General features: G+C 42.8%; 1 protein-coding gene across 1 annotated transcript in view; it reads left to right on the top strand.

Moving 5' to 3' along the window:
• Positions 1-7,409, top strand: part of PHLPP1 (PH domain and leucine rich repeat protein phosphatase 1) — a 244,125-nt gene extending 236,716 nt beyond the window's left edge. Inside the window, exon 18 of the mRNA XM_036322519.1 lies at positions 7,331-7,409. Within this exon, the coding sequence (XP_036178412.1) occupies positions 7,331-7,403 (73 nt within the window). The 3' untranslated portion in view covers positions 7,404-7,409. The remainder of the gene's footprint in view (positions 1-7,330) is intronic.
• The last annotated feature ends 9,053 nt before the right edge of the window (positions 7,410-16,462 follow it).

Here is a 16,462-nt window from a genome sequence, read left to right as displayed (position 1 = left end):
AGTAAACTTTAAGATAAAAAGCATTACTAAAGATAAAGGTCATGACTTAATGAATTTTAAAAGGTCTAATTTTCCAGGAATATATAATGGTTCTAAATTTGAATACAACTAATAATAGAACCTCAAACATACATAAAACGAAAATTGACAGCTCTACAGGAGAAACTGCCAAATTCACCACATCCCTGAGAAATTTTATTGTACCTATTTTGGTAACTATTTCAAAAGATTGATATTATATAGACCATAATCTTTAATCATAATTGAATTAAATTAGAAATAAAAAAGATAACTAAAAAACCCCATGCATTTGGAAACATATATAAAACATTTAAAATTTATTCACATATTAAAACAAAATCACAATCAAAATGAGAAAATATTCAAAACTAAATAGTAACTAAAAATTATGTAGCAAAATTTGTCAGCTAAAGGGGTACTTAGATAACAATTTTAGATTTAGGTGTTTAAATCTAAAAATACATAAGCTAAAGAGCCAACTTAAGAAATATAAAACAAATAGCAGCATAAGTCCAAAGAAAGAAGAAAAGTAATCAAAGAAAAAGCAGAAATTAGTGAAACAGAAAATAAATATTAAAGAGGATTGATAAAGCCAAAAGGTTTTGTTTTGTTTTGCTTTGCTTTTGGGGGAAAAAAATCTAGCAATATTAAATAAGGGAAAAAATAAATAAATAAAAGAAACACAAATGAACAGCAATAGGAACTTAAAAGGGAATTCTAAGTACGGCTGCTGCAGAGGTTCAACAGATAACCAGAGGATGTAAGCAAGTGAGTGGTCATGTTGCGAATCTGTGACTTTGGATAAGTTCTCCCATGAAATGCTTAAATGAGCTGATCTCAAATATCCCATAAAGCAGTGATTCTCACAAATTAACAGGGATTTCATAAAAGTGAAGACTCTGACTCAGTATGTCTGGGTGGCACCCCCTAAGTGTAGATGTGCTGGTCCAAATTTGAGCAGCCAAGGCCTTAAGACATTGTCATCCCACACGCTGATGTCACCGTCTTTTTAGACAGAGTCTGTTCTGCCCTCTGAGCTATCTTTTTCTCAGCACTCACTCCCCAACTGCCTGATCCTTCCCGTGCCACCCAGATATAGTGAAGCTAAGATTCAACCAAGTCAAGACCTGAAATAATCCTTAAAGAAGCAGGAAAAAAAACATAAAAACAACTATAAGTTGCAACTAAAAGGACATCAATTCTAAAAGAGAACACCCACAATTAAGCTCCCTTTTCCCCCCCTGTCGTCTGTTTTTTTTGTTTTGTTCTGTTTAGCTAAGCCAATTTCCTCTATATTATGGGAAATGGGTGAAAAGTGCTATGTAGGCATAATGTCTACCAATAATTTACCACATGATGACATGCAATTGCATAATGCATTCATTGACAATAAACACTATAACAACTTCTCTTTTAACTGTGTAAGTGGAATTTCTGTTTGTCTTTCTGCAATGTTTCAGAGGCTTAGCTTCGTTATCCCAATATCACCCATGGTTGAATCAAAAGTCAGTTTGATGTGCACCATGGGAGAAAAAGTCTCCTCTGTAATGCCTTCTAAAGCATGAACTTTAACTTCCAATTCCCTTTGTGTAAGTCAAGGAGAAACTGATTAAGTCATTTTGCTTGAGTACACAAAATGAGATTTTTTTTAACTTACAGTTTCTAACAATAATATGGGTTGTCAGCTTTAATATTTAAGCTCACATTTGGAGGGGAAAAGATATTTATGCACATATATGTACAACCTGGCAAATATTAGTATGTACAACCTGTCCCCAAATACCTGGAACCAAGTAGAAACAAAGAAAGGAAGAGAGAGAGAGAGGAGAGAGAAAGAGGGAGAGAGAGAGAGAGAGAGAGAGAGAGAGAGAAGAGAGAGAAAGAAGGAAGGAAGGAAGGAAGGAAGGAAGGAAGGAAGGAAGGAAGGAAGGAAGGAAGGAAGGAAGGAAGGAAGTTGTTCTGACTATCCCAGAAAGTGTGTAAGCTTTTTACTAAAGTATGACAGTCACTGGTGTGACTGCCACCCTGGACATCTCTCCTCTTGTTGCTGCTTGTCAGGGCTGAGGGAGCAGGAGGAGACCTTGGGTAGAAGTCAGGACCTCACTGCAACATTACAAGCAATGGGTGTCATTCATGCCATCTTCAGCTCAGTTCTAATTAGTGGCACCTCAACATAAAATTTGACCTAGATCCAAGTAGGCCATTTACCCAAGGTAAGCAAGTTATGCATGATTCTAAGATACCAAGTACTAGATAATCTGTGTGAGAGACCCATGGCCTAGACCACAAAGCCCCTAGCCACTGACAGCAGTTTTGTGGAAGCCTCCTGGTTGTTCATGGGACTACAGCACAGACCTTGGTCATCAAGGCCTGGCTACACACAGGGTAAGTGGGAAACCGCTTTCCATGGAAAAAGGGAATGAGACAAATCATTTCTCAAGACTGTGTTTTTAAAACCTTAGTACAGGTTTCAGACTTCAATAAGCTTTATCAAGGAAATCTAATAGAATATTGAATAACAGGGATTTATCCGATATCTGGTTTAAGAATAGTGGCCCAGAAAAATGGCATGTGAAGGTGTCCCCTCACGAGCCTCCTGGCTCTCTGGGAGGTAGGGTTGCTCCCACCCTTTTACCAGTGAGCACCCTGAGGCCCAGATAAGTTAGGCGACAGACCACGGCCCAGGGATTGGTCAGCCCCTCCATTCTCCCTGGGTCCTTTGAACTCCAGAGCTCATGACCTTTCTGCTCCACTATGCTGCCCATCTTGCACTAGTAGCACAGCGACTCAGAGATGGATTTGTCCCCAATGATTGCCAGTTATCTCTGAATAAATGTCACAAAATCATACATTTAATGAGCTGCTCTGGTTGATCACACCTAGGGAATAAGTCTGTTTTCACCCAGAGTTATGGTCTTTATGTGTTTAACAATCTAGTCACTGAAGCCTTTTAGACATAATCATTTGTGACTCTTTCCAAGGCCCATGAGAGAGAAGAACCTATCTTTCTTGGTCACAGCTAAATCCCATGGCCAGGCAATTTCTGACACATAGTTTGTGCTCAACAGATATCTGTGATTAATTGTTTAAGAAAGCTGCTGGAAGTATTCATTAATGAGTGAATAAACAGGAGCTTAGGGAAGGGTCAGAAAGGTCAGCTATGAGGTCATTCAAAGGATCTGGACTATGATATAAGCCTAATTTTTAGATTGCTTATTCTGAATATTTTATATAATAGAATATTCATATTTAAAATTAAAATGTATAGTCACTATATTATTTTCCTTAGGATGTTTTTATAATGTATCACAAACTGAGTGGCTTAAAGCAACAGAAATTCTTATCTCACAGTTCTTGAGGCTAGGCATTCAGGTCAAGGCCTTGCAGGGTTGTTTCTTTTGAGGAACCATCAACAAATCCCATCCTTGTACACAGAGGTTCCAATCAGCTTTTTCAGGGCTCTTCATACTGAATAACCAAGGATCCTCAGACACATGAGGAGAACCTCTAACACGAAGAAGCCCCGAGTAAAGAGCTGCAGAAAGGAAACGGGAAGAAATGGAACTAATCAGGGATGAGAGAAATTGTTTAAATAACCCCAAATAATATAATAAAAGCAAGAAAACTTTGCAGCTTTAAAATACTATAAAGTGGTAAGAATTAGGAATTAAGAATAATTTAAAACATACACAACAGCCAAAATTGTTAAAAAATTAACATGGGGGTTAGTAAACTTGAATAAATTAATACAAATGACAAAAAGATGTAAAATATGAAAGAAAAGAAAAGAGACATGGAAAGTTAGCCCTAAAGGTCCAACATCTGACTAATAGGAGTTTCAGAAATGAGAAAAGAGAAAATGGACAGAAAAGAATCATTGAGCCTTTTCTAGGACTCCACATTGAAACAGTGGACCCAAATAGTCAGCACAACAACAGGACATTATCTACACTGCTGTGGGCAACAGACATAATGGAATTTATCCCTAGAAGCTTTCAGAGGAGAGGAAAAAAGTTTGTCATACAACTGCTCAACATTGGATGCAAAAGATGGGGAAGCAGTGTCTTCTAAATCCTGAGAAAAATGAATTCAACCTAGAACTTAGCTCTCTGATAAGCTCACTCCAATGTGAGGCAAAATTGATTTCAGACATGCTAGGACTCAGAATCTCTACTTTCTATTCATTGTCAGAGGAGGCAAGTGGAGTTTATGCTCTGGAAAGATGAAGGCATAAACCAAGAAAGAGAGAGAACTTGGGATCCTGGAAAGAGTGATGTTCCAAGAAATGGGTGAAGAGATGTTTCAGAGAGAGAGAAGAGCCTGGGGCTGACCTGGAGCAGGAGGACAGAGGTCCCAGTGAGAGAAGGTTTTGGAAAAAAGGGGGAATACCTAGAATAGTGAAGGCAGGTCACTAGGGCAAGATAAAAAACAGATGCATGGCAGATCTGATGGAGCATTGGAAACAAAATAAGTCATACTCACATAGTCATACTTACATGATTTAATTTAAAATAGTGATCCATCATAACAGATACTAGATACCATCGAAAACAGATAAATCAGGAACTGACCAGATAAGCACATCACATAGCAATGTAAAGGCCGTTGCTAGAAGCAATAGCTCAGAGTTCAAAGTGATTACCTCCAAGTATTAAAACTCGAGTGTAGGGGAGGGGGAAAGGACTGCTTGATTTATTACCAGCCTTTGGGCACTATTTGATTTTTAACTCTATGTATCTATGACTTTGATAAAAAATTAAAACTAAAGGAAAACAAGCACACTGTGGTAAATGCTACAGGCCTGGTGTGAGGCAGAAGATGCTCTGAGTCTTGAGTGGTATATCAGATGGAAACCTTCCTGGAAGAGGTTGGTTACACTTATGGGAGGCCAGACTTGAACCCACCTGTTTCATTCATTTGTTCACTCATCTGCCATTGTACGTAGAGCTCGGGAAGTATGTCTCAGCGCTGCGGCTGATGCAATGGTGTGAGCACACTCCACCATGACATGCTTCCTCGGCACACCAGGAAGTAGCAACGCCCGCCTGAACGAACTCCTAGAGCCACGTGCACAGTACCCCAGCCTTTCAGCCATTGGTCGCCTGTAGCAAATGTGTCTCCCTCTGATTGGTCCCCTCATGCTATATATACCCCTGTAGTTCCACAATAAAATGGATCTGCGTCACCGAACCTGGTCTCTGGAGTCGTGCATGCAGACGCCCTAGCGCTTTGGGGCTCCGTTGTCCTCACCCCCGAGGGACCCCCTGCTTCATGCCATGCTCCACACACTGTTCTAAGTCTTGGACCAGTAGCAGTGAATAAAGGAACCTGGAGAGTTCATGCCAGTGTAGTGAAAAGTATAAGTGAACTACTACACTCATGTGTTCTCTTATATCCCACATAGCATGTTAAATAATGCTGTATTGATATGGGCAATCAACCCTGCTTAGATGAGTTAATGAATGGGTGAACAATATAACCTGTAGAATCCACAGCCATGTGAATAGAAAAGTAGTCATGAGGACAAAGAGCATTTTTTTTTTTTTGGATTTAAAGTATAAGGTAAAATCTCCTCTCATCAAATTGAAACAAGTTTAGAGAAAATTTAGAAATCCAACATCCCAGACAGAAGATTCCTGGATTGTCTCTTAGCTCAGTGACTGCATAGCCTTGGTTTTAACTTTATTTCTCAATATTACAAAAGTCTCATTTGTAAAATGGGACTAGTGATAATACCTCATCACAATGTCATGGGAACCAATGGAGCTTTGTAAACTGTAGAACTGTATTAACAACTTACTTTGTCCTGGGAGTTATGAGTAGACTTTGCCTATTACTTTTAGAATGAACGGGAACTTAAAACCTTGGGGTTTATGAGATCCTTCTTCTCACTTGATATAAGAGGAAACTGAGGCCCAGAGTGGGACAGTGGGCTGCCCACGGTGACATAGCCAGGCAGTGCAGTGTTGAGTCAGGCACTTACGTTTCCTGAGTTCATTGCTCCTTCCTATAAGATAGCCCTATTGTCCCTACTGGGTTCAGAGATTTCAATTCAGAGTCTTTTAGAAGTCTGTACTTAAAAGTGAAAAAAGAACTAATCAAGCATGAAAGAATTCAAGATTTTGCATATCAGAAAGTCCTGAGGCCCTAATGAGCTAGGATAGCTCTTGAATCCAACACAATGTTCTGTCTTATTATGTGATGTGTCCATCTCTTATTTTTTAAGAGCAGAGCTGATGGCCACTGTGACTGCTTGGTGAATTAATATAGGATGGGGAGCCTGCTACTCTGCTTTTAGGAGACTATGCACGTGGGTATGTAATACCATGCTGCCTTCTGGAAGCACTCAGGAAGAAGTTATAGAAAGGGGATTACATCGTATAAAGGCTTTGGAAATCCCATTCAAAGCCATGAGTGAATTTATGTTATAGTAGAAAATATAACTCTTATTCATTGTGTGCTGCTTTTATGCAAGGCATTGTGCTAAATCTTACACAATAGCTCACTCAGTCCCTTGCACAACCATTTTTAAAAAGAGAAGGCTAAGGCTCAGAAAGGTTAGGTGACCTTCCCAAGGAAACCAGAGAGTAAATAAGTTGCAAGGGTGAGATTTGAACCCAGGTAATGTAGTTCTAAGGTCTGTGTGTTTATCCTTAGACCATGTGGCAGAGAAGAAAGCTTGTTGCTAATGCACATGACCTAGAGTTTGATAATGTAGCTGGAAGAATAAGGGCGTTGGAATATTGATGGTTTAAAATCTACTAAGGGCTGAAAAATTGTAGGGCAGACATGACTTTACTTAAAAAGGTGCTGATTAGATTTTACCTTCAATTAGATGGCATCATACATCTTTAAGACAAAATCCTCAGTTAACAAGAAAAATGTATATTAATCAAAGGCTTGGGGTAAAGATGGAGAAGGGCCTGAGAGGTTCACCTTTCTCCATGGAAAACCTGGTCATGGCTGCTGTGTTACTTGCAGGAATAATGTGCAAAACATCCGAAGACTTAGAATCCCACCAGGATTAGGAATGGTGGCTCAAATCTCCACTGGCTCCCTTGAAACCACACTACAGAAACCCACAATCTAAAAAAAACAAAACCAGACCACAATCTAAGTGTGCCTGCTAGCTTAGAGCCTTCACAATGAGCTTACCAGAGCCCCACCCCTCCCCAATGTTTCTCTATATTTTAATTTTATATTTACAGTTATATTTAATATAACTTTATATACTGTATAATATGTAACGTATGTTCTGTATAACTCATATATACTATTCCTATTATTTTATATTTATTTTCATATATAGATACCTAGGAGGCACCTGGAAACCACAGCAATCTGCTTGTAGAGCATCCAGTTGGAATCGACAAAGACCATAAGCCCAGGTAGCCTGTTCTTGGGGTATTTAGAAACAAAGGCCATCATCAGAGGCCCACCCTGGGTGACTTAAAAAAAACTTGGATCCTTTATCCAAGTCACTTAAATAAATGATCACGTGCTTACCACAAGTGCCGGGCACTGTGCCAGGCACAGCGAGCCACTCAGAGCTGCTTTGGCTCTGAGTTTCTTATAGTGGATTCAAGGGAAAGAAATTTCCGTGATCTCTTTCCAACGTGTCTTCTTGAACTTGCCCACACTGGTAAGATCTGCGCCCATTCCAGTTGTAGGTAGTAGCTGAGACTGTGGTGTTGGGGTCGCAAGCTGGAATCTATGAACTCCAAGGGCCAGAAGATGCGCCGGGGCACTGTAGGTTTTCTATAGTAGACATGCTCAGAATTTCCTATTTTCATTTGTTGTTAACTTTTAAAAACCTTAATGGAAGTGAATTCCGGGTCACCTAATAAGCACTTTAAAACTAAATCCACTCCATGAGTGAGGTGACTGTGTCCATATTTACAATCTTTTTTTGTCACTGAGGAGCATATAATCATCCTGAGCTATTGAGACAAGAACAGTGGAATGTGGTAAAGAAGGGTTCTCACCAGGTGAAGCACCGTGACAGCACCCAGTGACGTCACCCGTTCTGACTGTCCCAGTCAGTGAGTTGTTCTGTGGCCTGGGAACATGGGAATGTTAACATGAAATAAAACAGTGCGCCCCAAATCCTGCCAAACAACAGCAGCCATTTAGCTGTAGCAAACAATGCCAGTAGTTGTGCTAAAATTTTAATTATGTTGTTTTTGTGGTTTATTTTTAATTTGTCAACTTGTTTTTATAATTCAATGATAAGGACTATAAACATAAATATGGTTTAAATATGGAGTTTTGAATTTGGAAGTAAAATTACTATAGAAATAATTTAAGCCAGCAATGGGGATCCACACAACATTTTCCCTTTTAAAGGTTTCCAAGTAGCTCAAACTTACACACACCCAGGTAGCAGAAAAGGGGGTGTTTCATCAACCCCGTGGCTCATTCGCAGAAGCACAGGGAAGGAGAGAGGAAAACTGTCCTGTGTGATATCCAGAAGCCTGATTTTGCTGGGGCAATGATTTCAAAATTATTGTTGTAACTTATATAATAATGAAAACAAACCTGGATACCCCCTCATACATTTCTTTAGTTGACATTTAAATTTTTTATTGTCAGTCATAATAGTCACAAAAGTTATATGTTCCAATGTGCTGTAAATACTAGCATTTAAAAAACAGTTATAGAATTCTTTGAAATATATATAATGAAGTCTAAATACCACGAGAGTTGGAAATGACCATTATTCACTTAAAAGATGGGAACCACTCTTGTTGAACTCTCAGAACATTTAAATCATTCCTTTTTCTTCCTGAACACCCACTTCCATTCTGCTTTTCCCACAGAATTGTATTCTAATGCTATATCTTTATGCTCGAAAATAATAACTATCACCACCCTGCCTCCTGCCACATATTTGTGCATAGAAATTAAAAAAAACAAACTTTGGCTTATAAACAATGGAAATTTGTTTCTCACAGAAATTCAAATTTTAAAACTGTTTATATTTTCAGTGACCATAAGACCCTAAGCATTCCTTTTTAATCCAGATTGAGTTATTGCTACAATTATTACTTGTTTGCAACTGATCAAATCAACATACATATATTTCAAATGTTGATATATAGTGATTGCACATGCAAGTAAAATGTCATTGGGAATGCCTCTCTTAAAGAGATGGATTCATCATAGGTGAGCGGTGCTGACTGCTAGAGGAACACAGGGTTCTGCTTCAATTCTCTTCCTGGTTCTCATTCACATGTGTGTAAGCTCCACAAGCTCTGGTCCCAGAAATAAATAGCAGGCATTTGTTACAGTAATGGCACTCAGTTCTTTGAACTCCTTCCAAGGGATATTTCAAAAATCACATACTAATCCATCTTCAAAAATTATTTTTATTAATCTGTCAGCTGTAACAATTAGGTCCTCCTTCAATTATATTAAAAGCCAAAAAAGTGGGGGAGGGGGGGCCATCTGCTTTACAAAAAGATTTGTTATTCAGTCACCAGAATCATTTAGTTTCTTAATTTGGGGGAAGATATAACCAAACGAACTCTAAGATTTGGCAAATTGTAATTAAGTAATAAAATCTATCCCTTTGGCATTTTATGTCATCCTATATTGCCAGAAAGATTTAGGAAATTCTAATAACTGTTCATTTCAATATGCCTTCCTAATAGAATGTTTTTGATAAAATACTTTCACCTTATCAAGGGCTTTCAATCTATTTTATCCAAGACATCATAGCAACCATTTAGCACATCTAATGTATAGAAAATGAACTGACAAAATCAGTCCTCAGATTTATCCAATCAATTGGCTTTCTGTTAGAAAGAATCCGTCTTCTTTTTTCAATTCAAATGAGTACGTTGAGATGTGTCTCCAGGAGGACATCTCACTTCTCAGGGAGCAATGGGAAGAAGCCGCCAGGTTTTTGCACCTCCCACCCCACCCCCACTAACACTCCCTCTGCCCCCGCCCAAGTTCCCTCCTCAAGCCAGAGCTCTGTCAGCAGTTAGAGAATAAAAGAGAGAGAGATGGTTAAAATAGTCTGAACAGCGAACTTGGCTAACAACCCCAGCTCTGAAGCTATGCTCCCCCTTAAAGAAATATGTGGAGACAACTAGTGTAGGATGCCTGATGAAATATGAGTGTGTCTGATTACCCTTGGCTTGGCACTCCGGTTTACATTCAGGGGCACCCTTGGATGCTCACTTTTCTTCTGTAAATGACAGAGGGCGAGGAGTGCCAGGGCAGATCAGTGCCCGGGCAGATCAGTGCCAGCCAACTTCCAGAGGAAGTTAGGGACCTGGGAATATATTTGTGTTTGCTGAGGTCTGAAATGTCTAGTGCTGCAGAGACTTCCAGGGATGGTAGGAAGACTTGGGTGAACGGAAGTACATCCCAGGCCCCTAACTTTCTTGGGAGTCTTTCCCATACTTATCTGCCTACCAGAGTTCCTGACATCATCCAGAAAATTAGACAGTGGCCCATCTATCATCCTACTGTGCTCCTGTCACCCTACTATGCTCCTGGATGAGGCCCAGGCTCTGGCCCTGCATCCTCTCCAACCACATGTCGGGGCTGGGAACAATCAGGTTTGTGATGCCTTTGAAGACCAGACTAGAATGCACCGAGGGCCGCAAGTTGGAGCCAAATGATTTCAAGTAGCTTCTGATCTAAAAGACAATGTGTCTACTGAAATAGTACTGCAAGTTTTGTTCAGCCTTTAAAAAGATCAAAATAATTACTGGTCAAGGTTCTAATTCAAATTGTGGGGAAAATCTCTTTGCTTGATTCACAGTCAGTGGTTTTGTAACTAGACAGGAAAACTCATTAATCAAGAAAAGTGAGCCCCAATGAAGTAACATTGGCTCAGTCCCCCTCCAACCATCTTTAAAAACAGAAACAAGGAGAAAAAGGACCCACAACACACACATCTTTCCTAGAGGGAAGGTTAGGGCACTTCCCCCAGAAAGGTTTTGCCTGAGGTTTATTTCTGAGGCAGTAAGAAGGCGCAGGAATTGTCCAGGAGTCAGCAAAGGCGACCAGGTTGTCTTGAAGGTGGGGCTGCGGGAGGCATGAGGAATCTGTAGGCGGCAGAAAAAAAGAACATGCTTGTCAAGTTTCTGTGTCTCAGCGCTTCTGAAATAGGTGGAAATTACAGCTCGGTGCCTTCACCATGGGAACATCTGGAATAGAAGTACTTCTGTGCATATTAAGAGGACTATTTATAGTTTTCTACGAATGTTAGGGAAGGCAATTATGTAAAGTACTACTGTATTATTAGGTATTTGAAAAATCCCAGGCTTGCGATCACTACTGCAAAGCTTTAAAAGCAATTCAGACTTCCAGAGATCTGTTCACCCTGGGTCGGAAAGTCCTGTTCTATTTGCAGCGACACCAGCAGACTCCGGCTAAAGTCTCTGCTGACACTGATGAATGATGTCACCGGCGTGTCCAGCCTGCGGAAGCCCTGTTGGTGCTGGTTCCACACCAATGCGGAGCCAGAAAGAAATATAATCGACTCGCTTCTGGGATTATTTGGAGCACCCCAAGCATATCCATGAGGGCTTATATGAAGAGCGTGCCTCTGCGGGGAAGAGTCCAGCTGAGGGGTTTGACCTTCACACATCGCCCAGATGCTGAAGACCTTCTGAGGGCTGTTGGGAACTTCCTGATCTTCCACATCTGTGTTTCCTAAACCCTGGCAGGATTTCCATCATGTGAGATTGTCATCTTGGGCTTCAGGCATATCCATATGGTTGCTACAGCCTGTGAGCCGGGGACAGCAATACTAAAGGCAACGGCGTTTGTGAGAAGCCACCAAGGTTGGGCTTTTTCATTGCTTCGCTGGCTTTTGGACAAACTTTTGTCATAGCATCTTCTCATGTCTCCCAAGAACTGAGGGGAGGAAAGTCAGATGGGAGGTCTGCGTCTGGGCCCAGTGGGGTTGCACTGCCCTTAACACCCGGTGGCTCTTCGCAGCACCCGGAGACCGGGGCTCTGGGGCTGGCAGGCGCCTTCCTGCCTGGACCGCTGTCTCATCTTAAAGATTACCAGGCACATGAGTGATAGGTCTAGAGTTATTCCATGCTTCGTTTTAAATGTAAACTACATTTAGTTCTTCCTAAGATAGAATATCTAGGTGTATGTGAGTTAGAAAAGGAGAAATTAAATTTCCAAAGTAAAATAGTAGAGCCATGAGAAGAGAAAAGGGCACAGGAGAAAGGCAAGGTTGTCTTAATCCCATTGATTTAAGAATGAAATAGAAAGACGTAGGTGGGGGAGCATTACAGAGCTGAGCTTTCAGGGGATCGGTCATCAGAGTGGCAACGACACCCTGGCTACCGGTGCTGCAGAAGGAAGCTAGAAACTGGACAGTCTGACCTGCAGCCCAGAGCTGGCTTACAATGCCATCTCCTGAGCATGTGATTCAGTTTCATCCTAAACCATCCAGTCCCCTCCTGAATACTAGGTCCCACTGACTGGCATTGTTTGTGGAATTCTTGTCTTGGTCCAGAAAGAGGAACAAAATCACAAAGGCCGAAAGTAATTCCATCTTAAGGAAACGAAAGCCACCAACTCTTAAATGGGTCTTCTTCATTTCAATGTACAACTTTATAAATATGTGACTGTTACCCTCCCCAGTTCTATTTCTTTGTTTTCGAAGTTGAGGGTTAAATGACCAATCGGTTATTATTCTTTTTGCACATCAGAAATAAGATTTAAAACATTTAAAATACAGCCACATCCTAAATGCCAATCAAAGGCCTTCAAGAGATGATGTTTGATGTTCACAATGTCATAATGACCCTGAGTGCTCAGGTTCTAGTCTGGCCCGTGGGGGAATTGACAAATGAAGCCCGGATGCTTTCATGGGGCAAATCCTGAGGATCCAGTGTCCAGTCAGATGGCGTCCCTCGAATGGATAATGCCTCCTCATACCAGAAACACAAGTCCCGACTCTGCCTCCCAAACCTGGAGCCTGAACATCCCCTTTTGGACTTGGAACAGAAAGTGACAAGAACAGACAGAAAATAAGGAAGCTTGTTCATCACCGCATCATGAAGGCATCTCCCAGTGAGGAGACCATTCCCCAGGAACACGTCACCCCATGGATCCCACTGAATAGTAAATTATTGCTTTAGTGTATTCAACTGTACCCTAGAGACCTAAAGAAATGGCCGAAAACTGCCTGGTTTAGAAAGTGATTTACACACAGGGCTGCCATCTGTCTCAGTAAATCTGAAGTTGACTCAACAAGCCACTCCTGAGGTAGAACAAAGCATGGCGATTCCCATTGGAGAGTTACTTCTCTCCACTCCATTCAGTTTCCCTCCGTCAGTGCTGAGGGGGATAAACTCGGGCCTCTTCAATTCATTCTGTCACGTGAAGACCACTTTCTCATGTGGTATAAGAAAATGGGAAACAGTTAAAAAATAATCAGCCTCCCAGCCTCCCCCCCCCCCCCCCCCCCGTCTCCTCTGTCCCCCTCTCTAGCCACAATCCGGAGACTTTGAGACCTGTGTATTCTCTACAAAGGATGGGAAGCGCCTTTGCCCACAAATGACAGAACCAAGTACGGCCGACTTTCAACGTGACCATTCAACGTTTCCCTTTTCCCATCCTGTCCTTTGGTTCTGCAGCTTGATTCACCATTGAAGGATGAATCTCAAGTTCGAGGACTAGGACAGTTTAATACCTTGAAAAGGGATGTGACAGCTGAAAGCAGGTTTTAAATAAGGTCTGTCTTCTGTGACTTCTTGGCCGAGTTCACCAAACTCTTTTCAAGTATATATTTATTGAGGGCATTTCCCAAAAGAGCTTTTGCTGAAGTTGCTGCTGCCAGAAGCTGGAAATATAGTCACTTAAGAGCAGTTTTATTTATGCAACCTGAGAATATCTATGTAACTATTATTGATGGAATGTTCAGCCCATTTCCTATCAGCAGAGCATGTCCCCCAAATGAGAAGGGTCGATCAGAAGCCGTGTGGACTGGAATATCCATGACGTGTGGCATGACTGGTCTGTGTTTAGGAAAAGATGCTGGGAGGCTGGGCACGGCTGCCCAAACAGAGAACATCTCCTCTATCTAGTCAATCATGATAAACTCCGATCAAACCCCAGATCATAAGACAATTACTGCTCTTCCTGAAAATCGTTGTGTGTGTTTTAAGTCTGAAATGTCAGCAAGGAAAGGATGCTAGTCATTTAAAAGTATATTTTTGAAATCTCCTTTCCTCCCTAACCCCCAATTCTTTCTAATACAAAGATGAAACCCCAGCAAGACCAAGATGGTGAGGTAGGAGACCTCAGCCTCTGTCCTGCGCAAAAATAATCAATAGGACACCTCCCCAAGGACAAGGACAAGTCTGGGGGAGCTCAGGGCTCCACTTCAGAAACTTCAGCAAGCGAGTAACCACACAAGATGGGAGGGAGAACCTCTTCCTGGTGCCTGAGTCATCCATCCCCGGGGGCCGCCAGTGCTCTGAGCCAGAGGAAACTCCCCACTGGAAAGAGTCCCCTCGCTGGGGCAGGGGAGTGGGTGAGGGACCAGGCTCCCCCGCCATCCAAGGAACTGCATATATATGTTCTGCTTCAGTTTCTGCCACCCAGGAACCAGCAGAGCTGACTACAGAGACGGCAAGGATCAAGGGACCCATAGATTTTGTCACCGAAGAAACCATGTGTACATAGTTATGGAGGACCCTCTGCAGATGTCACTCCTTTTGGTCCCACAGGTATTTGCATTTGCAGATACCTGAGTCCCTCCCTGCCCCCTTCCCACCTTGCCCTGCCTGAGCTTGGGATCAGCATCAGCAGCCAGCCCGGGCCTCTGTGCTGCATGCGTGCAAGACACCAGCCTCGACCCAGCGGCTGGCCCCCACCATAGTGTGGCCCCCACCATAATGTGTACCCTCTAGCTGTGCACTGCACCGCACCATGCCGCCCCATCACTGGCCTCCACTGCCCTGCACATACTGTGTGAAGACCCTGTAGCCACAGGATGGCATCAGAGTCCCCACAACGTTGTCACAGGGACAGGCCCTGATCTGTCCCTGTCTCCTGTCACTGGCCTGCACCACTGACTCACCAGCAGTTAGCCCCCCCAGCTGTGCATTTGCATGCCCCTCGTCCAACCCCTGTCACTGGCATCCACCATCATGCACCGTGGGGAAGACCCTGCAGCCACAGGCATACATGCCAACAGGCAGTGTCCCTGCAGCTATTGGTGAGCCAGCTCGAACCAGCCTCCACTGCTGTGCACACACCTGTGGCAGCCACAGGAGGGCACGCTGACAGACAGGGCCCTCACAGCTGCCATTGTGCCCACAGCTGGCCCTGGCCCCCACCGCCACATATGTGTCTGGGATCAGCTCCTGCCAGTGCACAGACACCTGCAGCTGGCCCTGCAGCCCAGTGTGTGCACGCCAACCACTCTGACCACCACAGCTCCTGCCCTGGTCCCTAGCCACTGGACCTAGAGGTGCTGCTGAGGATACCCTGCCCAGCCAGTCTTTCCTGCTGGCAGATATGAGGGTGCTGGGGTTAGCAAGGTGCCTAGCATATAGTAGGTGCTTAACTTGCCCTTGGAGATGGCTCAAGGGCCACAAAACAGCCTGGGGGATGCTATCAAGAAGGGTGCCCAACGTGAAACTTATGGCCCCAAGTCCCACTCAAGGGCCTCACATGCTGCTCTGATAACCTGGCGCATCAGGTAAAAGGCTTTTCAGGGGCACCCACGTTGTCACAGGGCTCGCAATGAAGAGGGAGCACAAAATCAGAGTTTTCTGCAATTTCAGTGGCAGGAAAGATCTGTAGAGCCATTTCCAGCCCCAGAAATCATACCAGCGACAAGAGTCAAGTTGGGGTGATTGAGGAGTCACAACAAATTCTTCTCAAGCCCTGGGGCTGTGCCAGGTGATTTGCCCTGCTCCGGGAATGCCTAGGCAAGTGAAACTCCGTGCCAGCCCACCGCTGGCTTTGGGGCAGAGCTGCCCGTTTCTCAGCTGGGGGAGTGACGTTTGTTACTGTGACTTCCCAAATCTGCACAGCCTGGGCCAGATGACCAGTGATCATCCATCCTGGAAGGGACAGAGGCCACATCTGCTGCTCCCTGTCCTTAGTAACCTGTCTCTGTTTGGAATTCGGCTTACAAACTCACAGCCTGTGAAGCTTGGGCTTTCCTGCTTGCATGGTATTGCTGGGTTTGGTTTGGTTTTGGTCTTGATAGAAGGAATTCCAGATTCTATAAAAGGGAACTAATATTAGTGCACAGGTATTGAAACACCCCAGTGACGGAGAAGGCTTGTCTCTTATGGTGGAATTAAAAAAATCACAAAGCTGCTGCTCATGAAGATTGTTTTGTAAGACACAGCGGGTTTGCATGGCACACAGAGGCAATTAGAAAACGTAGTTTGTTCACTGTGCAGGTTATTAACTTTATTTTTTAAAATAAAGTGAT

The sequence above is a fragment of the Myotis myotis genome, unplaced genomic scaffold (genome assembly GCF_014108235.1).
Source record: "Myotis myotis isolate mMyoMyo1 unplaced genomic scaffold, mMyoMyo1.p scaffold_m19_p_9, whole genome shotgun sequence".
Classification (NCBI taxonomy): Eukaryota; Metazoa; Chordata; class Mammalia; order Chiroptera; family Vespertilionidae; genus Myotis; species Myotis myotis.
Note: the sequence above shows the minus strand (reverse complement) of the source record. Positions and strands in the feature narration are given on the sequence as shown.